The 24,902-nt window shown below is 41.9% G+C and overlaps 1 protein-coding gene and 1 non-coding gene across 5 annotated transcripts; one reads left to right on the forward strand and one right to left on the reverse strand.

The window, feature by feature from the left end:
• Nucleotides 1–1,938: 1,938 nt before the first annotated feature.
• On the reverse strand, nt 1,939–12,169 carry Zfand5 (zinc finger AN1-type containing 5). 4 transcript variants are annotated; one of them, XM_059259798.1, is made up of 8 exons: nt 12,060–12,169; nt 11,220–11,731; nt 8,584–8,642; nt 7,251–7,410; nt 6,753–6,864; nt 6,065–6,168; nt 4,150–4,275; nt 1,939–3,547 (listed from the first exon to the last, which is right to left on the reverse strand). In XM_059259798.1, the coding sequence occupies exons 4-8, from the start codon at nt 7,399–7,401 to the stop codon at nt 3,399–3,401; spliced, it is 642 nt and encodes a 213-aa protein (XP_059115781.1). In that variant the 5' UTR covers nt 7,402–7,410; nt 8,584–8,642; nt 11,220–11,731; nt 12,060–12,169; the 3' UTR covers nt 1,939–3,398. The 4 variants fall into 4 exon arrangements, with proteins under 4 accessions (XP_059115781.1, XP_059115774.1, XP_059115793.1 ...); XM_059259791.1 differs by lacking the exon at nt 8,584–8,642; XM_059259810.1 differs by lacking the exons at nt 8,584–8,642; nt 11,220–11,731 and having other exon boundaries at nt 12,060–12,081.
• A 7,906-nt stretch (nt 12,170–20,075) lies between these two features.
• LOC131902824 (U6 spliceosomal RNA) lies at nt 20,076–20,182 on the forward strand. Its single transcript, XR_009377110.1, has one exon. It is a non-coding gene; the product is annotated as a U6 spliceosomal RNA (small nuclear RNA).
• The last annotated feature ends 4,720 nt before the right edge of the window (nt 20,183–24,902 follow it).

Genomic DNA, 24,902 nt, shown 5'->3' on the forward strand with positions numbered 1-24,902 from the left:
GAATGCCTCCAATCACTTCACTACTGTGAAAGTTGGAGATCTTAAGTTAGGCATGGCAGGCTATAATCCAGCAGGAGTTTGAGATCAGCCTAGGCTACACGGTGATTTACAATTGGCAGTCAGTCTCAAAATCAACCAGTCAGCCAGGCACGGTGGCACAATCTTGCAATACCAAGACTGGCAAGACTGCTATAAATTCAAGGCTAGCTTGGGGTACAAAGCAAGATCATTTCAAAATCAAAAAAAGCTACAGATCTTAGCCTTTCTCTTAGGTAGTTTGGTGCAACCAAATTCATTTTTTATCCAAGTTCTAAATGTCATTCTGAAAAGTTAAATAGCAAGTATGCTATTTAATTTTAAATTACTTACACTTTTAAAGTGCTTTACTGACATTCCTGAATTACACGTGATATTCTAAAAAACAAAGCAGGTAAGTGTGGCCTTACAGCAATGATAGCCCAATACTAAATCCTTAATACACACACATACACAAACCCAACCTATCTTTCCTTTGTAACCATCCACTGGGTTAGAAGCCCTAGCTTTAGATAAGGCCCACTAGATTACATGTAAAGATTTGCCTATTTACAGGACTAACATAGTACTTAATTACAATGTACATAGCAGTTAAATTAGTCTAGAATGAGACACACTGAATTCAAGAGTCTAGGAAGAACCTAGGAAGATCTTCCTAGGTGCCTTACACACTGAAACTATTCTCCCCAGCTGTTCTTAAAATATCTAAATCCAAATCTTAAGGTCCTCCCCCCCATATATAGATAGATAGATAGATAGATAGATAGATAGATAGATAGATGGATAGATAGATAGACAGGGACCCTAAGATTTGGATCTATAACACACATGTTATATAGACAATACGGACACATGGGTATATGACTTATAGAGATGTGTGTGCATGTAGCCAAGAGCTCACACTCCTTTAACCTAAACACCCTGGAAGACAAGGCAGGAGGATTACAAGTAACAGATGAACCTGGGTTGCACAATGAGTCCCAGACCAGAGCTAGGGTTGAGACCCTAACATCCCTCCCTACCCCAAAATGTGATAATGAAATCATTGATTTTTGCAATGTTTTGCTACACATTGATGGGGGGGGGGGAGGCACGCACAAGGGTCCACCATCTGAGCATCTAACTTTTAGGTCAGAAGTACTTGCATTAACATGCATGCAGCCTTTGGTTCAGTCCCTAGAAAAAAAGGTAAAGCATCAGACTTTTGTCGACATTTGTAAGGAGACAAAGTCATTTTAAAATGAACAAGTTTCCCTTTTAAAATGCTTTTAACTCAACCAATTCAATACCCTACAGACTGAGGGGATAATACTGCTCAACACATGGACTCCTGCAAAGCATTTCAACTTGATGTAACAGCAGCATTCGTCAAGAAGGGATGGAAGTGAACCAGGCTATTTCCACTCTGAAGTCATCCCTGAAAAGCAAAGGCTTTATTCTTGATTTCAGCTGGCCTGGAGCATTTGCTGTTATTTATTATTATTTAAGCGTAACAACTGCATAGACTCAGTCGAAGGTGCTTGCTTTCCTCTCTACATTAGAGCCAAACCCACACAGAAATAAAGCAACTGTTTTCTGTTTTAAAAAAAAAGGTAAGTCATACCTACTTTATCATTCAGCAGTCTTATGTCACCAGAAGAAACACAACATAGAATATATACATATATGCAATATTTAAATTTCATTCCTTTCTCAAATTTTAGGACCATTTCACCTGAGCTCTTCAAAATTTGCCTAACATGTGCCACACCTGAGGAAGTTTCATGACCAGCTCATGGTACTCACATGATGGAGTTCAAGAATGATCATGAAAAATAAATTTGCAAGAGACAATTGAATATGAAAATTTTCCTATTTTCCCTGTTTGGGGGTCTAAGGCTTAGAAACCCAATGAACAAGAAGTTTCCCTCTGTACACTGCTTTTATTATTTACATAATACAATATAGCATCAATGCTGAATAGCATGATTATGTGCAATACATAAATATGAACTATCTGTACACATCTGCAAATCTAACTCAGAACTGAAGTACATAAAATTGAAGCAAAACTGAATGTTTTAATAAAGAAAAACTAGGACTGAACACTGCAATAAATCAGAAGTAGTGCCTTGTGTACATACTTAACTATTTACAGATGAAAACAGGCATTACCACAACACTAATCTAACTATACTCATTTATATATAAAAAACACAAGTTTCATACATCACAAAAAAACCTTCCATTATAACACAGAAGTGATATTACCAGACAAGCATCAGTGAAGTATACTGCCTTTTCTAGTTGTTATTGTACAATGCTGTAGATAATGCAGCCCATGCAATACACCCAAGAACACTAGAGTCCTACACCCAAATACAATATGATAAAGCAGCCCTCTGCAAGTGGTGCTGGATACCACTAAAGAAGTCTACTGCAGCCATGTTGGTTATGATTTTCCATGCAGAAGGGTACAGTTACATTAAGAACTGAAGTCTTTAAAAAGCTTTAAACATTCTTTCTTGAACCAAAACATTCAACAAAAGATGCACATGAAAAATTAACTGTTCAGATACCTTTGCAACTTAAAATTCAGATGCATGTTATTTAACAGAGCTGCTGTATGTGAAAACCAAACGTAGAGTTTAATTTCTTCTTGTAAACAAATCCTAGTGCAGTTCTGTGCTACAATTTTAGTAATGAGAATGCAGATTTATCTTCTGGTGCAGGCCAGCACAAAGAGCTTCAAAGATTATCTCAGGCACCCTGTTGTTGACTTGATGGTTTTACTTATAACCAGTTGTTGACGTTACCTTTCGCAGAATGTCCTAATTGACAGCTTTTAGAAGACCAATTTAACCAGGCTTATACATGGCACCAAAATACTGGTTTTGTAGCTTTCTTCCTGCTTCCAAAAGTCATGTCGAAATTAAGGTGAAGTTTGACTATGGTAGTAGACTGCCAGTCCTTTTCTGGTGTACCATTTTTTTTTTAAAGTACAGGCACATAACACTAGCCAAAGATTATACCTTGATTACATTCCCAAAAGGCAGATATGCTGCAAACATGCAGAGATTTCATTCATTTAATTTGGCACATGGAACTAAATTTTGTTCCTATTATCTGTGTATTTCAATTTGTTGTGCAGATTTTGTCCAATTTTACTGAGGGGAGGGCATATACATTTGTAGGGCTGTATCTATCCAATTCTGCCTGTAACAAACACCCAAACATCCTAAAATATCAATTATAAGACAGACAAGTATAAAGCAAAACTCTGGAGAACATCAAAGGAAAATGGCCATGCATCTGCTCTTTAATGTTTTCCTACGATATATTAAAATAAAAACAAAGTTTCAGTCTCTTCACATGTAGTAATTTTATATTCTCTGGATTTTTTCAGCCACAACAACTGGATTCTCTTTTCTGATTTTTGCTGCAGCTTCTGCTTTGTAATCATATGGACAGTTGTGCTTGTCAGAGTAACGGTGAAGTCCACAAAACAAATTTCCACATCGGCAGTCAAACCCTGCACAAACAAGAGGAATCACTTGGCAACTTGTAGCAATTAGGAAAACAAGCACTCTAGTCACTAGAGAAAAGGAATGGATTTTCACTGCTTTGATTATGAAAGATCATGTCAATCCTGACAATGGGGTAGAATTCATGCAAGCTCTAGAATTAGGATGACTTGAACTCAGAACACAGCCTTACCAAACCACCCCTGAGTTGAGTATCTTACATGAAAACTACATACAACCAACTATAAAATTCTGTTGTAAAAAATACCTAGACCATTTCATGCCTGGCTCCAAATAGGTGTTCACTGCTGTTAATTCAGCTACCTTTTTTTCTGTAAGCATCAAAGGAAGGAATCAAAAGGGACAGACTTTTCTTTATCAGATACAGAAAAACAATTCACAAGGCCCAAGGTTAATGATAATGATTACATACATGACTAGGCCAACATTACAACTGGATGGAAATTAAATCCAACCTCTCAACCCACTAGCTCACCCTTTCTGGAAATGTTAGGACCCTTTTTCTTTCTTTCCTTTTTAGTACTGTGTAAAACAATAGTTTCTTTTGGAGTGACTCTTTTAAGATGTGAATTGTTTTATGTGTTAATACCTGTAAGGCCAACTTTCTTTCTACACATAAAACATCTGTTCTTCTTTGGTTTGGGCAACTCAGGAGCCTTTTCTTCACTTTGAGAAGTACTGGGTTGAGAAACTGATGGACTGGGCTGAGTGACAACTGAAAGACAAGATTATAGATTAGAAATCTGTCTGGAAATCAATAGCTGACAATTATGTTTAAGTTTAAAAGAATAGTATTTAAGAGAAGCAGCTAAGATTTGGAATGTATGTTTAAGCAGCCTTTCTTAAGTTTGACTATTTCCTGCCAATTACTATACTAGTATACATTTTTGGTAAATAAATGGTAAGACATTCTCTCAAACAAAACAAGCAGCTGCTTTCTAAAAATCTAAACAAAGATTATCAAGCATACTGGATAGGTTTCTGAAGTATTAATTTTAGACTAGACCAGGATTTTTTTGTTGTTTTGACATGGTCTTACACTGTAGCCCAGGCTGTCCGTGAACTTGAGGCCATCCTTCTGCCTAATGCATTGGTGGTGGGATTACAGGAATACACCAAACTGGCTTCTAACCAGGTTTTTTTTTAAATGGCACAACTCTTATTTTCACTATTACTTCTGACTAAGTGACATATCAAAAGGCCTCACCCTTTCTTAATCTTTTTGTTAATTTCTAGCAACAAGATCTGTCACAATAAATGAAAAATTGCAGACTGCTGTATTAAAGCCCCAACCCCTACTAGTTCTTCAAAACAAAATACCAAAATAATTTGCTAATACAACATGCTAATTCCAATGCTTAGTATAACCAAGTTTCTAGGAAAAGCAGATCGCTTTAATGTAAACTGATCTCTTAATTCACATTAGCAAATACACACAGTGGTATCAACAGCCTAGTAGCAGACCAACAGAAAATATTCTACCTATTTTTTCCTAAGCTACAATGATAGCCTTAATTTAATTTTTCCTGTGGTATGAGAATAAGTAGTTGGGAATGGGAATGTTAGCCATTTTTTTTTTTTGTCTACACTTAAAATGTTAACAATCAGCTCCTCAGACATACAAGGGAAAGGGAGGATAGAAAAGTAAAGAAAAAGCAAATAGCAGTGAATCAGATTTCTATCAAGTAACAAATGTGGTTATTAGCTACAGATCTACTTCCAAGTAGCTTGTGTGTGGAAAACATAAACATGTTTGGTCAGTTTTTTCAAAGCTGGACTTACTACAAATACAGATTTGCCTGCCATTTCATGACCAAATAATCTGACTTTTTGGGACTGATACAGTATAGGGGGAAAACAAAACAACAAAACAAAACGGCATATTAGCAAAAGTCTTCAAGACAGATTGCAATCCCCTACAATCATTTTACACTTCACTGTTTCCCGTCTACAAAACCAAACAGATTTGAGTAAATCATGTGCACATAGATAACACTAACACAAGTCAGTCTTCTTGGAACATTAGGGAACTTCTGGTTGTGTTATAAAAATAGCTCGAAAGCCACTACCCATTGAAAACAAAAGCCCTTCCATACCGTTTAAGGTCTCACAACACATGTACTAGGGATCCCACATGTTTACAACTCTCAGCATTAGTATGTTCTTTTGCTTTACTGTTTCCTACAACACCAACAGAGTTGAGACTAAATAGTTATTATAAAACTCCCCATGGCCATGCCATTGAAAGTCATTAAGTTCTTACCACATAAATAGTTTCCAGACTACTTGATTGCTTTTAGGAGTGAGGGTAATGAGGGAATGAGCAGAAGAGGGTAAAAACACTAATAGTTTATATTCTTTGATACTGCTTATTTGCTCGACCTCTAATTTATAGCTCTCCCTCTTTGGTTTTTCAATGAAAGGAGAGAATCCCATCACCAACTCAATTCCTTCTCATACTTCGAAATTCAGAACTGAACTTGTATTAAACTTAAAAAGCATACCTGGCTCTGACACCTCTGTTTTCGGGGTAGTTATTTTGTCCTCTCTTGAAATGCTCATTTCTGTCATTTGTTGAGTTACAGGCAAGGCAGCCACAGGCACATTTCTATTTGAGTTCAAGCAAACAATTATTTTTAAAGATGTTAAGGGTATTATTTTTTGAGATAAGTTGTCAATTCAAGTTTAAATTATGTGTTATTTTCAACATGATCAAATGGCACCAGATTAATTTAAAAATTTGGAAAAGATATTTGATGTCCAACATAAATGAGTAAAAATAAAGAAACTAACTTGATAAATGGCTCATCAACTCATGGCTGCATATTTATATAGTATCACATTGTAATATCTAGAGTTTTAACTGTGCCTATAATTTAAGGGCAAAAGGAGCAGTTGTGTTGAAACACCTTGTGAGGCACTGTAATACAGTCAAGAGTCTTATCTTTACAATCCCTAATCCTCAATTACAAAGAAATAAAAACAACATTTTTCACAGTGGCCTTGAGGGGTTTATGAAGTATGCTGTGATATACGCCTTTATTCAACGATCCAAGAGCCAGATATTAATGGAATCCTTCAGTGCACATGTAGGCAAAGCCAAGGCCACCTGATACAACCACCTTGATTATTAAAGGTATAGTACAGACATCTTGATTTTCCTATTAGAGACTTGGAAATGTTCACTCTTACCTTGATTTTTCAGATGTGCTGCCAGCAGCACCTTCACAGTTGTTTAAACTAGCATCTGCTCTCTGTACAGATGCAGAATCTGAGGTAGGACTGTTGGAACCACTAGCTGTCCCTATTTAAAAAAAAGGGATCTGTCAGAAACAAATCAGCACTACAAAAATCCACTTAGTAAATAAAGACTTAGTAAGTATCAATACTTGCATTTAATTTAGTGATCTAAGCACCTTCACTGCACTGCAATCCTACACTTGACATTCAGACAAAAAAAAAAGGTCATAACCCAAAGACATGTATGAAAACTTCAAAAAGGAAAACTGAAAATATTACAAGATGTGTGCAGAATAGTCATTTGTTCCTGAGGTAGTCACGGGAAGCACTTGAGCTGTTGTCTTAAAGTCAAGCTCTTGTCAGGCATTCTCAAGTTTTCGATATTCTCTTGATTCTTAGGTTTTTCTCTCCACCAGTTCAAGTGTTTTTTTTTCCTTGGAAACAACTTACCCATTGGGCTCATTCTGCCACTATTCTGTTGTCTCTGAAGATGTTCTTTGTAGCAAACAGAACACATTCCATTTGTCCTAGGATTCCCATAAAAGCCACAGCCTGTACTACATAGCATGGGCCCTGGGGTCTGGTTAGTTTCCTGAGCCATATTTTTCTGCTATAAACAAAACAGAATTTTAGAAATTAGCATGTCACAAAAACAAATTGAATACAATACAATCACCACTATACCTTTGTTATTCCTAAACACCAAAATCTGTTACTAACAAAAAATAAGATTGTGCTAGTTAGACAAAAATGAGTATATCTTATTGACTTTAAAAAACAAAGAATGTGAAAGAACTGTTCTAGGGCCAAAAAGAAACTATACCATTCAATAAAGTGTATGATTTCATCTGTTACTATTTAATTTCAGTTTCTGAAGATGTCAGCTTGCCAATTTATCAAGTATTGTTTGAATCAATTTTGAAAACTCCCACTTTTACTTTCTGCTCTTGTACTACAAGTCAACCATTTCAAAAGATGGTTAGTTCAATAGGGTAAATGCAAAAACAGGGAGAAAAAAAAATCATCCCACAATAATCCAACTAATCACCATCTCTTGATATTTATTAGTTCAAGTTGGCTGAATCCTGGATTTAGCCCTATAGCTTTTAAATAAAGATTATTGTATGTGTGTGTTTGTCTGTCTGTATGTGCACATGTATCCCTGGTACCTACTCATTCAACTCCTTGCAACTGGAGTTAACACACCACATAGTGTGAGCCACTATGTGGGTGCTGGGAATTGAACCCAGTTCCTCTGATGAGAGCATCAAGCACTTTTAAAAGGTTGACCTATCTCTACAGCCCACCTACAGCTTGCCTGTCTTAAAGACATACTTGGGCCCCATCAGTAATACTTCCACTGAGACAGGTACCTGTAGCCTCAGTGCCTAGCAATGTGCAAAGCAGAAATTATCAGCCACCAATTTTTCAGTCTCTATTAACTTTAACAAATATTTCTTTTTCTCCTGTCAAAAATAAAAATCTTGGGGTTTTTATGAGTTGGCTCAGTGGTTAGGAGCACTGACTGTTCTTCCAGAGGACCCAGGTTCAATTCCCAGCACCCACATGGCAGCTCACACCTGTCTGTTCCAGGGCTTCGGACATCTTCACACAGACATACACACAGGCAAAAACACCAATGCACATAAAATAAAATAAATTAAAAAATAAAAATCTTTCCAAACCCAAACTTGATGATGTAAGCAATATAAAAGCATACTCTTTGGTCATGGTTAATATTTAGTGTTAGGCTACCAGAAAGAACTTTACATAGCAAGCATACCTGAGCCTTTCAAAAGTTGTTTAAATTCGCATAAAAGTGAGTTAAATTTATATTTCCCACTGTGTAAGAGAAAATACACATTAGAAAAAATTACTTTTGAAAGAATTATGGAAAAAGCACTATTTGAGTGCATTTGGTTAAAATGAAATTGTGGTCACTCATTTTTTTCAGCTACTACACAGTAAGACACACCCTATTAACTCTTTACCAAAATTACAAAAATGAAGAAAGGGGCTAATCAATGTGACCAGGACAGAATCCTGACCATGAGTACCCAGTCTTGAACAGTTAAATGACAGCAATCTTTGCTTTTGTTAGCACAAGAAAACTTTATTCGAGCAAATCAAACTTGTATACAGTGATTAAAAGCCACAGTTTAGAATAGCAGTAATTTAGTGAACACTGTCTCTTTAAATAGTGAGTGGAATTTAGCTGACTCATTTCAGAGCAGGGCAGCGTAAATATGTCAAGATTACTTATGCAGTTTAATAAATACTTTCAGTTGAGGTTTTTAAATGTTGAGTGTAACACACACACACACACACACACACACACACAAAATAACAAATTATGTATCTTCATTTTCTCCATACAGTGTGATGACCTTTCTTTATCCTATGCAAAAAGCTGGGCCTTTTTCAGCCCACTTAAGAACTATGCTAGTTTCATTTACTAGGCTAACTAACTTCCAGCAACACCTGACATTCTTTCAAAGTATACTGAGGGAATCTTAAGACCAACCGATCAAATCAACCCTGTTTTTAGTTACTAAGAAAGCACTTTTCTTACATGAATGAGAAGATCCCACCTAATGAATTCCCCACTTAGACAAGGATTCCACCTTCTTCAGAAAATACAACTCAAATTCTTAAACCTAAGTACACAGAAAGAACAAGAACCATCAGTCTTCTATAAGGCTCCCCCTCCCCTACTAAGTCAGATTTTAAATGCCATCACATGTGCACAGCTTGCTTTAATATTTCTCCAAAGCTTAGATCACATGGGAGGGCGCTTCAGCCTGTCACAAGGCTGCAATGTGACAAGCTGAGCTGGATGGAGGCTCTCACATAAAGCCTAGTCAACAGGGGCCTCTGAAATCAGCTTCTATTTATATCTCAGAGCCTGCCAACTCCTACACAACCCCAAGAACTAACGATGCAGCACTCATATATCTCACATAACAAAACAAAATGCAATTAAGGCCTCCAGGTTTTTCTAATGCAGGATCAAAGAACAATCTCACCTTCAATCCACAATACCCAAGCAGAATTAATAGCAAAGTAAAATGTGGTTATTGAAAAGGGGGCAAGAGGGGTGTGAGCAGGCACAGTAGAAAACGCACGTTAGCATAAATACCGCTTACATTTAATGAAAAATATAGGGTGTTTGTTAGTTTACATATCCTGTATTTCCCTTCTATTCTGGAAAAAAAAAGTTGTTAGAAACTTAGTATTCATCCATAAGCCAGCCCTTCCAGGCAGAGCTGCGATGGTTGTTTTGTTTTTTGTTTTTTTTAAAGTAAAGTTCACGGCTTTTCTTAGCTCATAGCTTAAAACGAACCTTGCTGGACTAACGACACTTATTTTCCAATTCAAAAACTGAAATGAATGAGCTTTTCTTTTAAACTATGGGATAGCTATTTCAGGGGCACATGGTTATAAACGGCAAGACCACTCACTAACCTGGAGCTTAGACCCGAATTCTAGGCTCTAATGTGCCACTAAGCCTGACCTTGGGCAAGTCCTTAGTCTCCGGGTCTCGGTCACCTCAGCCAGCTTTTTAAAAGCTCCCTTTCCAGATTAATTAATACCAGTCCTAGGCACACACAAAAAAAGGTACCACTAAAACAAATCCCTCATTTTGGGCGGGACACTTTAAGAACAAACTTGAAAGGTAAAAGTCAATAATAGTTTCATCAATTGAGGTTATGAAATCTCACTTTTAAAGAAATCATCAAAATGAGAAAATTCATTTTTATCGTACTATATTTTCTCTTGGTTTCTGAATACCAAGCTCAAGAAACGAGGTTCTGACCCATATATTATTTCCTCCTAAACATCCGGGTATATATTCTTAGCTTCACTCGACATATAACTTCTAACACCTCCCTCAAAATACAGCTCCATGGAGTACACGGAAAGCGAGCAAAATGTGAACGTTCACCAATGTTCCCGTAGACAAAGGGAGAGGCGCTCGATCTGCCTCCATGAAAAGGATCTTGAGGGACAGTGCTTAACCACATTGAAAAAACTAAAAACAAAACAAAAAAAAAACCCTCCGGGAGAGAGCCGTGGGGCCGGCTCCCAGCGATTTCGACCGAGTTCGGGGCCCGGCGGCCCCCATCCCCCTCGCAGCGCAGGCCGCGCTCCGGGAAGCCCGGCAGGGCCTGCTCCAAAAAGCACTGAGTCATGCACTCGGCGGCCCCTCGCCGGAACGACTCGGCGGCGCGGAGAGCCGGGCGCGGCAGCCGTCACGGCCTTTGTCTGTCCGCCGGCCGGCGCCGGGAGCCGCGGCACGCCGGGCATTGTCCGGGTCGGTCGGTCGGGCGGGCGGCCGGCCGCCCGGCCGGGCCCGTCTTTGTGCTCGCCGATCGGGCGTGCTCCCGCCCCCGCGCCGTCCCGGCCCGCGCCACTTACCCTGCGGGGCCCGGATGCACTAGCGAGCAGGCGCGCGACGCCGGGCGGTGGGCCGGGCCGAGGCCTCCGGGAAGGGTTAGCGGCCGCCGCGGGCCGGAGCGGGCCGGAGCGCAGGCGGAGCTACGCCGGCGCCGCGGGGGCCTCCTTTGTTCGTGCAGAAGCGCCGAGGCGGCCGAGCCCCGCCGCAGCTAGGGTGGGAGGGCGGCGGGGGAGGAGGAGGAAGAAGAGGAGGAGGAGAAGAAGAACCGCAGGCCGCGGACGACCGCCGCTCCAAGGCGCTCGGCCGCCGGCGCCTCACGCCTCCACAGCGGCGTCCCGGCCGAGCGACGAGGCGCACGGAGCGCGCGGGAAGAGGCCTTGAAGGCCAAGAGGGCCGGAGGACGGTGCTCTTCGGGCTTCCGCCTCCGCCAGAGGAGCTGCGCGACTCCGGGCAGCGAGCGGACGCCTGGCGGGGTGCACACGGCTCCACGATCCGGCCGACTGACGCTCTCGCTCTGACCGGCGCTCGGGATCTGAGGGAAAGGGCGGCGGGGGCGGGGCCTGTGCGTCAGCGAAAACCCGGCCGGCACGCCGCAGCGCGGTGACGTAGAGGCCCGAGGCCCCGCCCCCGGCCCGCAGGCCGGCACCAGCTGGGGGCGGGGCCGCGCTGGGGGTGGGGCGGGGCGAGTCCGGAGGCTGCGGTCACCGGAACCTAGTCACTCTCCGGCCGGCGGTTCCCTGGGTGGAGCTGCTGTGGCCGGTCCGCGGAGGGAGGCGCGTCTATTTTTAACCCTATTGTCCGCCCTCAGCCTCCCTCGCCAGCCCAGTTCTCACGCTTCGTCCCCAGCTCCGCTGCTGTACCTTCCCCGCGGGACGAGCAGGCACGGCCGGGAGGAGGCTGGCACGGTTCCGGCTGTCGCCGCAGCTCCGCCCGCCACCGCCCAAGGTCGCGGTTCGCTGCTGGCTCTGATCTACGACCGCCCGCCAGACCCAGTCCCGCGCCGCCGCCGTTCTGAACTGTTAGGCCAGCCTGTAGAAAAACCCTGGAAATCGACTATTCCAGGGAAGCACGGAGAATCGGGACAAGACTGAAGAAATGGAACGAGGGGCCCAACAAGCTGGACCCCAGGAAAGGGCAAGGTGCTGGATACCTGCCCAGACTACGGAACAGAAACACCTCTTCACGGGTTCACGGGCACAAATGTAGTTTCTACCGATCTAAAGAACACATACACAAGTGGTTAGGGCTACCTTAGCCTCAGCTAGAATGTAGTTAAAGGCCTTTCCCCTAGGTACATTATAGTTGGCCTTGGCTGGAGCCCAGGAACCTTATTTCTAGGTCATACGTCGGGTGATTCGCGTTTTGGATATTGCGGGAGGAGTGTGGGGGAGGGGTGCTGCTGTCCCAATGCTCCAAATCAAACAGCTCTCAGTACAGCAAGTGAAGTACCTGGGACATAGTGTGTTTAAAAAACATATTTCGGGGTCATATTGCTAAGATCAAGTAACTTATTTGAGATTTAGTCTGGGTCATTGGTTCTAGGATATTTGGAACTTATTTCTGCAAACTAGTAAATAGTAAAAATTACTGCTATCATTTACCGTTCGTTTTCAGCGTCACATGTTTTTCATTCGGGGTCTCCTTAATTTATCACAGTAATTTCTTGAGAAAAATGGCCTGTCTATTTGTCTGATAGGTAGTCATGATAAAGGATGCTTGCCTGGAGCAGTAGAGGGTGGAAAGGCTAATAGACATCATACTTACTTGGGATAAAAATAACAAGAGAATTAAAAAAAAAAAAGAGCACAATTTATTGTCTCCCTTTACTCTCCTGTTTCAAAAACGAGTTTCACAAGATTCTTATCTTGTCCAATTTAAACAACAACAAAGTCATTTTAAAATCAAGCTGTCGATGCCTACTCATCTGAAAGCCTAATCAATAATCTGCTTAGACTTTCTGTCTTCAAAATCAAGAATCTTCTATTTTATTTATAGTGAATCATTTTTGGATTAAGGATTGCTTAATGCTAAAAAAACAAAATTGATCAATATTATAACTTAAAATTGACAAGTAATACAAAATCTGGTAATTTAAGTAAAACTTGGGTATTGTCTATGTGTACTTACGCCTTTCGGGTGTTTGCGTGGTAACATTGATGGGTAAGTGAACAATCAGATAAACTAAAAAAGTCTCAGCTCCAGCAGTCTCTACTAGAAGCTCCACTGCCTGTTCTGATATGCCAATTAAAGAGAGAGAGTTTGGTTTTGGTTTTTGAGACAGAGTCTCATTGTGGCCCTGACTGGCCTGGAACTTGCTTTATAGACCAGGCTAGCCTTGAATTCACAGACATCTGCCTGCTTCTGCTTAGTACTGGTACCAAAGCAGGCAGCACCAGAGTATGTTAAGGGAAGAATATCACACATAAAGATTCAGAGATCGAGAGATTGAATCAGTACAGCCTTGTTGGGAAAATATATAGATCCAGTAACCCCAAGTCAATCTTTGGGGGAAAAACAAAATGAAAAACAAAAACATAAGCTCTAAGCCAGACACAGTGGCACACACCTTTGATCCCAGCACTAATGAGGCAGAGGCAGGTGGATCTCTGAATTCCAGGCCAAGCTGGTCTATGTAGTGAGCTCCAGGACAGCCATGTCTACATAGTGAGATCCTCTCTCAAAAAATAATGATTTAAGAAGTCTGGGCATGATGGTGCACACTTTAATCCCAGCACTTAGGAGACAGGGGCAAGCAGATCTCTGCCTGCCTGGTCTGCTGACAGAGTTCTGGGATAACCAGGACTACACAAAGAAACCCTGTCTCAACCCCCAGCCCCTACCCCCACACAAAAAAGTAAAGGAAGTTATTGGTCTACCTTAGAATATAGGGACCTGGGGTTATTTTATCTTGATAGGATGTATTAGTCAGGGTTCTCCAGAGTAGCAGAGCTTATAGAATGAATCTCTTTATATCTTTGTGTGTATGTATAGTATTTATTAGAATCACTCACAGGCTATGGTTCAACTAATCCAACAATGGAGGCTTATGAATGGAAAGTTCAAGAATAGAGAAGTTTTACAGTCCGAAAGGCTGGATGTCTCTGCTGGTCTTCAGTAGACACTGGAATCCCAAAGAAGTAGGCTCTATGCCAGCAAAGGACTGGACTTGCTAGCAAGGTGAGGGCAAGCAGGCCAAGAGCAAAAGCTTCCTTTTTCCATGTCCTTAGATAGGCTTCCTGCAGAAGGTGTGGCCCAGATTAAAGGTATGTCTTCCCACCTCAAGATCCAGATTGAACATGTGTCTTCCTGTCTCAAAGGTCTGGACTGGAAGTGGATTCACCTGCTTCAAAACCAAGCCAAAAAAAAAAAAAAAAACAAAAACAAAAAACCCACAAAACCTCTCACAGGTGTGCCCTCCATTTCTGGCTTGTAGTTCATCCCAGATATAGTTGACAACCAAGACTAGCCATCACATATGATAAAGATAGAAGTATAATGACTTCTGGCTTTACTAAGTTATCCTGCATGGATAGCTCTTCTTTTTCTCTCTGTACTTAGAACTCAGGGAAAAATCAAGGCCTTTGCTGGGTTTTGAAATCTTTTGCGTGTGATTTGACATTTGCATCGTGTTCCTTTATTCCCAGTCCTTCCCACATTGCAAAGACGAGGGCAAACCAACTCAGTATTTAAAAGTCATTTTTTAAATTGCCAACCAAAGAGATTATGGAGTTATATTTAGAGCAAATCAGTTAAAAATGCAATGTAACAGCTCTTTACAATGTTTGCCTCTGTAATAATGACTACGGTAAGTTAACGGGCTAGGGAGATGGCATCGCAGTTAAAGTGCCGGAAGACCTGAGTTTGATCCCGGTGGGTGGAAGCAGAGAACTGACTCCTACAAATTGTCCTCTGACCTTCACATGTGAATACACATGCACTCGCTAATGGATTGTATTTGGTCTCAGCTAAATGAGTAGCTGGCTGGTTTTTGTTTTTTTTTTTTTTTTGTTCCCCCAAGAAAGTAATAAAGCGTGTATCAGTTATTATGTAGACCTTGTGATAATTTGTATATTTTTAATTTTATGTGTATGAGTGTTTTGCCTGCAATATGTGTGTGTACCATTTTCATGCCTGGTGCCTACAGAAGTCAGAAGAGGGTATCACATCCATCCATTGAAACTGGAGTTACAGATGGTTGTGAACTACTAAGGATGCTGGGAAACAAACCTAGATCCTCCATAAGAACAGCAGATGCTCATAACCACTGAACCATCCTATTCCTCCAGCCTGACATTGTGAACATTTAAATGTCATATGTACTATCACTAAAAACAACTTCATTGAAGAATCTTTAAATAAGTATCAGGATGGTCCTTTACCCAACACAAGACTTTTTGACACAATTAAAATATACTCAATATAGAAATAAATAATTTTTAAGACTAAAAGACCAAAAGTCTTTATTACTTGTATAAATCAAGAATTGAATTCAAAGGAAGTGGATGGCTTAATATGTACACGTAATGTGCCATGATATCACCCTTTAAGAGACAAAATTCTTTGGTCTTAAGAACTCTGAGAAATATTTGTGACTGAACAAGTCAGATGTAAGCTGTTCATTTGATTCCAATGCCAGCAGTTAGCTAGGAATTAACTCAGGAACAACCTGAGTTCTTGGGTGGAGTCAGTCAGTAAAACAGTTAAAGACCAGGCTGATGACTCTGGTCCTACACCTAAGATGATACAGAGCTTGCCTAGTGAGTAACTGTCCTATGGCCCTAGCTATCAGGAAAGAACTACAGAAAGTGGGCAGACACCTTAGGAAGGGATGGATTCTGGCAGAAGACTGGCAGAGGAGAGAACAGAATAGGGTGGGCCTGTGTCCTAGAGAATGCAAATTCTAGGTGAAGAGCCAAAGGCTGGCATTTTAAGTTCGTGCAATGTTTTCCCGCTTAAGTGTGTTTATTAAGATCTTTAAGTTGGTAAAATTCTTAGAGCCCAAGCATTATCTCCTTTGTGTGGAATAGACTGAAGCTGAGCAGCAAGTATGTGTCTTGATTGTTAGGTGTCTAGTGAGACTCTGGCCTTGTGCCCCTTGGTTCAGACTTGTGTCACTAAGAGGATTTCCCTTTTACTTCTTGGCTGCAGTTCTTATTTTGGTGTCAAGCAGCCTTACCTAGTACATTGCATACAGCTATGACCCAGCCTTTGACAGTCCTTAACAGGCTCTCGCTTTGCTGGCGCTACATCTCTATCCAATCTCTAAATGCTGCTACTCCACAAGACTAGCCTGGAGCACACTTTCTCTTTTACACATGCTCTCTTCCAGTGGCCATATCCACTTACGAAGATCTACATGCCACCTAGACTTGTTTCTTGGTTTACAAATGCTTGGTTTATAAATTTGGTAATAAAGATATATTTATTTAGAAATTTTACTTATGTTCACATTTCAAATTTAGCTAAAAAAAACTTTGATGTATTATTTTGCAAATGAAAGTTACATTGGCACTGGAAAAATATTTGTAACTACCTATTCTCTGTTATTATTGAATAAACAGAAGACTATAGAAATAAAGTTTTTATTTTATTCCTTGCATTCCAGTAGTCGTAGAGTGGGCAAAATAAAGCCAGAGCCTTTGAATTCCTGAACTGTAGTTGTTAATATATGTCTGGTTTTAATTTTTTCTGTACTATAATTCACAACAGCACAGTTATCTTTACATGCGCAACATACAAACAAACGTGTAAGGAAAACCATGTGTGTGTTGGAGGCATCACCTGAAGTCCTGAGTTGAATGTGTGTTGCTGACATGAGCACTGCCATGTCAAGGACTCCAGTGCCTTGGTCCCATGGAATGGCAAAGCCTCCTCCAGGTCAGGCTCAGGGAAATGGCAAAGCCTTGCCCTGGTTGGTGTGTAGACGGTGACAGTGTACAGACCATAGCTCCCTCCTTCTGCATGCTCACAGCCTGAGAGTGTTTCCATATAGAGCCAAGATTAGCTAACCCCACCTCCTGGTTGAGGTGGATTTAATAAACCTGCCTCCTTTATTCAGATGCATAAAATTACTTGCTGAGTTTCTTGGCTGCTGGTGTGAGCAACCATTAGAGCACACAGCCCACCTAATCCCAGCTTTTCTGCGCATGTGTCTGCTGTTTCTTTGTTCTCTCAGAGCTCTAGTTAGGGCAATTCCAAAACCGTGTAGGTAGAGGATTGTGTGTGTGTGTGTGTGGGGGGGGGGTGTATATGCATACGTGTCGTTGCACACCCATGCAGAAGCTGGTAAAAATGAAGTAAAAAAGCAAACTGAGACGGGCGGTGGTGGTGGTGGTGGTGGTGATGGTGGTGGCGGCGCACGCCTTTAGTCCCAGTGTAGTAGGTAGCCATTCCAGCTTTGATCTGGAAGTTCCAACCCCCATTGAGACTTCGGCAACTGTCACGCCTACAAGGCAGGGCCAAGGGAGGACCCTGGAGACCCGAGATCTGGATGGGCCAGCTCTCTCTCTGTTCCTGGACCCTAGACGGTGGAGGTTGACCGAGCAGAGCTCCAGAGAACACCGCTGGACTGCGATACACCTTCCCCAGACCCCACGACCTACCTATCCCTTCATTTGTAAGTTACCCACTAAATAAATCTTCCTTTTAACTACATGGAGTGGCCTTAATAATTTCGCCAATATCCCAGCACTCGGGAGGCAGAGCCAGGCGGATCTCTGTGAGTTTGAGGCCAGCCTGGTCTACAGAGCAAGTTTCAGGAAAGGTGCAAAGCTACACAGAGAAACGATTTCTCAAAAAACCAAAAAAAAAAAAAAAACCAAAAAAAAAAAAAAAAGCAAACTGAAAAGGGGCAAAACAAGCAAACAAGCAAAGTTAGTTTCACCAAAGATGTGCAGATAGCAAACAAATGAGTGAAAAGATACTAAACATCATCTGTTATAAGGGAAATGAAAATTAAAACACAGGGAGGGGGAATCTGTGGCTGATATGTAAAATTAAATTAAATTATAAAATAAAAAAAAAGAAAATTAAAACACAGCGTGGGGCAGGCTTGCCTCTCAGCCTAACACTTGAGAGGCTGACATAGGAGGACTATAAATTCAAGGCTAACCTGGGCTGCAAGGTAAAACCTGTCTCTAAACAAACAGAGCAGTAATTCCCTTTAAACACCACTCAAAATCTGCCTAGAAAGACCTCATCTAGAACACTGACAGACATGAAACCCTGATAAAGGTATGACAAAGTCTCATTCACTGAGAGTACAATGAAGTCACTTTAGAAGATTTGATGCCCACCCCTTCCCCAAATTACACATACTTCTGTAATCCAGCAGTCACATTCCTTGGTATATACCAAAAGGGGACATAGATGTGTTGACACAAAACCTGCTTACAGATGTTTATAGCAACTTTGCTTATGATTGCCAAAACTTAGAAGCAGCCAAGATATCTGCAATACCTGAGTGGAGAGATACACTATGTTAACACATTTTGTGTTGCTAAAACAAAATACTCAAGGGCCAAGTAACCTTAAAGAAAGGGAGATGAGATAGGGTAGCTGAGTGGAGGAGTCTTGTCTAGGATATACACAGTCCTAAATCCAATCCCTGGTTAGTTTTGGTTCAGAGTTCTGGAGGTCAGAGATCATAGGTCGCTATAGTTTGGGTCTGGAATGCTCCCCAAATGCTCAGGTGTTTGAGGGTTGGTGCCTAACAGAAGGAGATTATTATTGTTGGTGATGTGCTCTTAAGGGGGCTAGTCCTTGCCCCTGTCTTTGCTTTCTGTCACTAGGAGCTAAACAGTATGTGCACTGCTACAATGTCCTGTGACGCCACAGGCCCCCAAAGCAACAGAGCCAAACAACCATGGCCTCAATCTGTGTGCCAAAACACACCTTTCTGTTTTGTATGTTGATCTTCTAGGGTTTTCTTTAAAACAATACAGTTTTAGGGTAAGGGCTAGACTTCAGCTGTAGACAATGAGATGCTCCCACAACCACTCAGCCGAACCTCTGAACAGTGTTGGTATCTACTCCCCTTCTGTCTTTTCAAAAGCTTCATCTCTCAATGTTTTCTAGCTGAGAGTTTAAGGAGTACCTTCCTTACTGATCAGGCTTCAGGGCAAGAGCATTGAAGAAATAGTCAAATCAGATGGATGAGTTATATAAGATTTCATGATTTTTAACTGCTTATTTAAATGAGTGAATTTTTAGTTCACTTACTATCTAAATGAGGATAAGAACAGACGTTTATAATAGGTTACTTTTTTTTTTTTTTTTTTTTAGATAGGATCTTACTTTGCAGTGTTGGCCAGCCGGGAACTCCCTTTGTAGACCAAGCTGGCTTCAGACTCATTGAGATCTTCCTGCCTCTGCCTCCCAAGTACTGAAATTAAAGGCATATGCTATATCCCCTGACAATAAATTAATTTTAAAGTGAAAATCAATGTAACAATGCAACTACACAAAGATTAAAGACATTGCAAAGGAGTTATTGTGTTAGCATGGTTCTCCTTTCCCTGGAGCAGAAGGAGACAAGGGAGGTAACTAGTCTATCTAAGAGCATAAAGTTGGTATCTAAGAGTGAAGTCAAGCCCAGGTCACATGACTCCAAACTCTGAGTTCTTTCAGTGTGGCGAGCACAATTCCTTAACCAGTGAAGGTTACAGGATTTTAGTCTTCAATGAAGCTCAACTCAACCTTTATTCTTTACTCCTTTATTCTTTAACCTTTATTCTTTATTCCATGGCAACATGGGAGCCCTCCAGACAGGGTTTCCAGCATTCATTAGAACACTTTGTACTAATACGTTTAAAAGATATATACACATTCTTACTTCCCTATAATTGTAATATAATTTTTGTTATTTAAGAATTGTGGCGCTCGCTTCGGCAGCACATATACTAAAATTGGAACGATACAGAGAAGATTAGCATGGCCCCTGCGCAAGGATGACATACAAATTTGTGAAGCATTCCATGTTTTTGCCGGGCAGTGGTGGCACACGCCTTTAATCCCAGCACTCGGGAGGCAGAGGCAGGTGAATCTCTGTGAGTTCAAGGCCAGCCTGGGCTACCAAGTGAAAGGCGCAAAGCTACATAGAGAAACCCTGTCTCGAAAAACCACAAAAAAAAAAAAAGGGAAAAAAAATCTTGGCTATCCTTCAGAACTTGATGGTAGATTCTATTGCTGAAGACCTCTTATACTGGACTCACGGAACAAGGAGAAGTCAGGTTGCTATTCTCTTGGGAGCTTCATCCTTACTAACTAGCTTTCACGGATGTGACATTTGTCACCCCATCGATCGCCAGGGTTGATTCGGCTGATCTGGCTGGCTAGGCGGGTGTCCCCTTCCTCCCTCACCGCTCCATGTGTGTCCCTCCCGAAGCTGCGCGCTCGGTCGAAGAGGACGACCTTCCCCGAATAGAGGAGGACTGGTCTTCGGTCAAGGGTATACGAGTAGCTGCGCTCCCCTGCTAGAACCTCCAAACAAGCTATCCTTACTAACTAGCTTTCACAGTGCTGGAAGGTGATATCCATGTGTGAAGCCTGAAAGCTCCATAATGACTGTCCAAACAAGATATACCCGCTGGTGCAATAGTGGCATGAACATTGTGGCGGTAACCAACCATTTTCTGATGTATCTAAGACTTGTTCCATTAGATGGTATCCACACCTAGTACTCTTAATGGGACAAAAACATATGGCCAGATAGGTCATAGGCCCTAGAGGAGAAACTACTATTATTGTAAGGGGGCCTTGGAGTCAGCACAGAACACGTCCAGACACCAAACTCTCAGCACAAAAGAGATTTATTACTCCAGAGGGATAAGTGGGCAGGGGCTACCTCTGGATTGGGCAATGACAGTGTTTTTTGCAAGAGTGGGTTTTTAAGGAGAAAAAGAGGAAGTCTGTATTAGTATGAATTGGTAAGTCTTAATTGGACATGTTAGCCAGTGTAGCTAAATAATGAATTTTGATTGTTGGACCTTGGTGCTTTGAACACCTTGGTGTTCAGTCTCAGGCGTGAGTCAGGCAAAAGGAAGTGGCCAATTTAGGGAGTAGACCTTGGTAGCTAGCTTTAGGAATGTAATCTAACGGTTTAGCAAGGGAGAGGGAAGGGGGTGGGCAAGACCTGCTACTGCCATGTTTGCCATGCTTGGACCTGCTAGATAGCCCTTCAATTATTCTTCTACTAAACAAGCATAACTTTCAAATGACTTCTAGTGACTCATTCCTGTATCCATAGAACAATGCATCTTTCAACACTCATTGGAGAAACTGCTTCTTGCAGTGGATGGGTATTAATACAGAGGTCCTCAACTGGTCAACATGCAGATAATATGAGACTGGTCTGTTCTAAAGGTCATGTACATACAAATCACACCTCTCCAGAAAGATCGTAAGAGTCGGAGGTAGAGGATGACTTCAAGGAAGCAGTTTTCCCGACACAATGGGGAAGTTGCACATACACACTTACAGTAACTGTGACAGCATACATGAGACTGTGTAAACTCAAGCCAGACAACATCATAGCATGGAGTGGGGGAGGTGGGCACAAAATTCCACCACTAGCTGAGGAGCTACTGACATTGGATGGTTGCTGGGAGAGGAAGAGTCAGCTTTCTTCAATGATGTGACCTCTGGCAGGTCAACCACACTCCAGGGCAGGCCCTACTCCTAAGAGTAGTTGGGTGATGCACAGTGAACTCAATGGTGCAAGGGTAGGGATGGGGAATTAGGTGGTAGGGGATGGGGAGTGGGGAGAAGAAAACTCAAAATTGTGTGGCTAGGGAGGTGAGAATGTAGAAGGTTGATTAACTAAGGATGTTAATTCACTGATCAAGAATAAGACCACTACCACAGTTTAAAGCCAAATTTGAAGGAAGCTTTAATTAAATACTGTCCAGGTGGATGGGCTCTGGCCAGGTCCAGCTCTGGTTCCTCAAAAAATGGCCTCGAATCAAGTTTTGCAAGGGCTTAAGAAGGGAAACCCATAATTCAATGTATTTCCTATCAGGTCCAATTGAGAGCAGGCCTACATCCTGCCATACCTCGAGCCTACATCCAATCAGGGGCAAGCATCCGTCCTGATGTATTTCCTGCCTGTGAACCTCCTGCCCACATGTGATCAAGCATATCCAGTGCAGAAGGGTCAAACAAACTTGTGTATGGGAATGAAAACTATGTGCCTTGTTATCGCCCATAAACAATAGCCTCCAGCATTTCAGGAACTGTCTGTCCTTGGTCAAGGGGCTTGCAGATCAGAGGCACTTTTGTTTCACGGATCTCTTAGGCACAGTAATTAAAACTTAAAATGTAACTTTGGCTCTCTTAGATCTGGGAGGTGTTTGGATAGTGAATATGATAAAAATACATTGTATGAAATTCTCAAGGAGTTAATAAAAATATTATTTCAAAAAAAGTAAAAAAAAAAATCATTGTCTCAACTGAGCCTACATTTAAACCTACCCCATCTCCTCTTTTCCCCCTTCCTTTCTTCCTTCCTCCCCTTTTCAGCAGTTGTAAAGAGAGTGCAGGCAAGCTGTTTAAGATTCAGTAAGGGAATCAATCACAGGACAGGCACGTCTGCGTCATTTCTCTCTTATCATATTCTGAGAACTGAAATACCAATGGGTAACATTTGCTGAGCATCCATGCTGTACAGATACTATTGTCAGCAGTTTGAAAGTATTATTTTGACTCTAATAGGAGAATTAAGATGGAAGCATAATTACGAATCCCATTTGGATAATGTGGAAATTGCCAGAGACTATTATGCACTTGCTAGAAAAGCAAGAATACTACACCACAGTGCGCATCAAAGGCCTGGACCATGAGGCCTTGCTCCTTCACTGTTTTTTGTTGTTGTTTGTTTATTTGTTTTGTCTTTTTGAGACAGGGTTTCTCTGTGTAGTCCTGGCTGTCCTGGAACTCGCTCTGTAGACAAGGCTGGACTCAAACTCACAAGAGATCTGCCTGCCTCTGCCCTCCTAGTGCTGGGATTGAAGGCTTGTACCACCACGGCCCGGCTATCTTTGTTTTCATGTTGCTTGTTTTTCTTTTGTTTTGAGACACGGTCTCTTCATGAAGTCTCAGCTGTCCCAGCCTCCTTCACTGTTAAGTGGAGGCAGAGCAGGGCTGTTAAGGTCCTGATATCCACAGCTGTGGTGATAGTTAATATTAATTGTCAACTTGACAGGATCTAGAGTTACCGAGGAGGCACACTGCTGACAAGTCTGTGAGAGCCTTTCAGGACTGGGTTAAAAGAAGTAGGAAGACTCGCCCTGAATGTGGGTGGTAATAAGGAACCTGCCTGACTCCATTTTGAAGGCAGGAGCTACTATGCTGTATTGTTAAAAATAAGTTCCTAATTACTATAAGAGCTGAGTTACTCTTTGTTTCCTGGAACCTGACCTTCCCCATCTCATGACCTTGACTTGTTTTTGAGAGAATACCCTTACCTTCTGTGACCCTCCCTAATCACATGGTGACCATACAATATTTTTTTGAGATTCCCCCCCCCCAATATTTGCTCCTTATTGCCTCATTGTCTCTCTTCTGTACAACTACTCATGATTTTACTCCTTAAAAGGGGCCCAAGAGATGAATTTGGTGTTATGCCCAGATCGAAGGTGTTGGTTAAACGGCGCTGCTTGTGGCTGGCCGCCGCTCGCTGGTGGAAGAAAGTGCTGATCAGAAGAATCACAGCCATGGTTACCTTTTTAGAGCTTTATTGGGAGAGGGGGGGGGGGAGAGAGAGGGAGAGAGAAGAAGAGAGAGGGAAAGGGCAGACAGAAGGAAGGAGTGGAAAGGAAAGAGAGGAATGCACAGAGGGCCCACCCGCTTTTTAGACTGGGACACTGTCACAGGCTGATGACAGAATCCTTACAGCAGGGACCCCCAAAAAACTACCACAGAGACCGAATCGTATGTAAAAGCAAAGAGCCTTTATTTTCAAGCTCTGAACTTGGACTCCGTGTCTGAGGTAGTGGTGAGAACAGAGAGCCCAGAGCCCAGGCAGGGTGTGGTTTCTATCATAGCAGAGGTTGTGGTGAGGGGATTTCCTGGACCCTGATTGGCTGACATTTGTATAGAGAATGCTTGGAATGTCAGGTATTTCCTCTTAGATGCAGGTCCCACTGGGTGGGGTCAGCTTATGGCTTTTCCTTGGTCCAGGTATTGCCTGCCTATAAGCCTGTCACAAAAGCTGTGTCTGGGCCTCAAAGCCTGTCATGGCAGTTGTGTGGTCCAGCTGTTTTGGGCCCCCATTCGGGGCTGCTCTCTTTAGCCCAACTTAGGAGATAGTCACTGGGTGCACTTCAATTAAAAAAAAAAATCAAGCTTGTTTCAAATTTGGCTCTAATTGTGGTAGTGGTCTTATTCTCACCATTGGGATTAACAGTACCATCTAAAGGCTAGAGTCACAGACATGAATAAAAAAAAAAGGCAACGTGAGATGAGTACAAACAGCTCCTCCTCTGCTCCATGACTGCAGATATAATATGACCAACTAATTCCAGCTCCTGCCACCATGATGTTCCACCATGACAAACTGTGAGCCAAAATAAACCGAAGAAGCTTCCTGTAAGTTTCATTTGACAGGAATTTTGTTGTACCAATGAGTAAGATAATTCACAAAGCTGCCACCTAAGAACTACACTAAGGAGGCAGAAGCAGGAGGATCTCTGAGTTCAAAGCCAGCC

This window comes from Peromyscus eremicus, chromosome 1 (assembly GCF_949786415.1).
Source record: "Peromyscus eremicus chromosome 1, PerEre_H2_v1, whole genome shotgun sequence".
NCBI classification, from domain to species: Eukaryota; Metazoa; Chordata; class Mammalia; order Rodentia; family Cricetidae; genus Peromyscus; species Peromyscus eremicus.

Bases quoted from the DNA above. Each gene is read 5' to 3' on its own strand.
- Zfand5 (XM_059259791.1), bottom strand. From the start codon at position 7,401: ATGGCTCAGGAAACTAACCAGACCCCAGGGCCCATGCTATGTAGTACA. The intron at 6,865-7,250 runs GTAAGTTGTTTC...TTTTTTAAATAG, and splicing joins TGGCAGAATGAGCCCAATGG to GGACAGCTAGTGGTTCCAAC. The intron at 4,276-6,064 runs GTATGCTTTTTA...CTTGTCTTTCAG, and splicing joins AACAGAGGTGTCAGAGCCAG to TTGTCACTCAGCCCAGTCCA.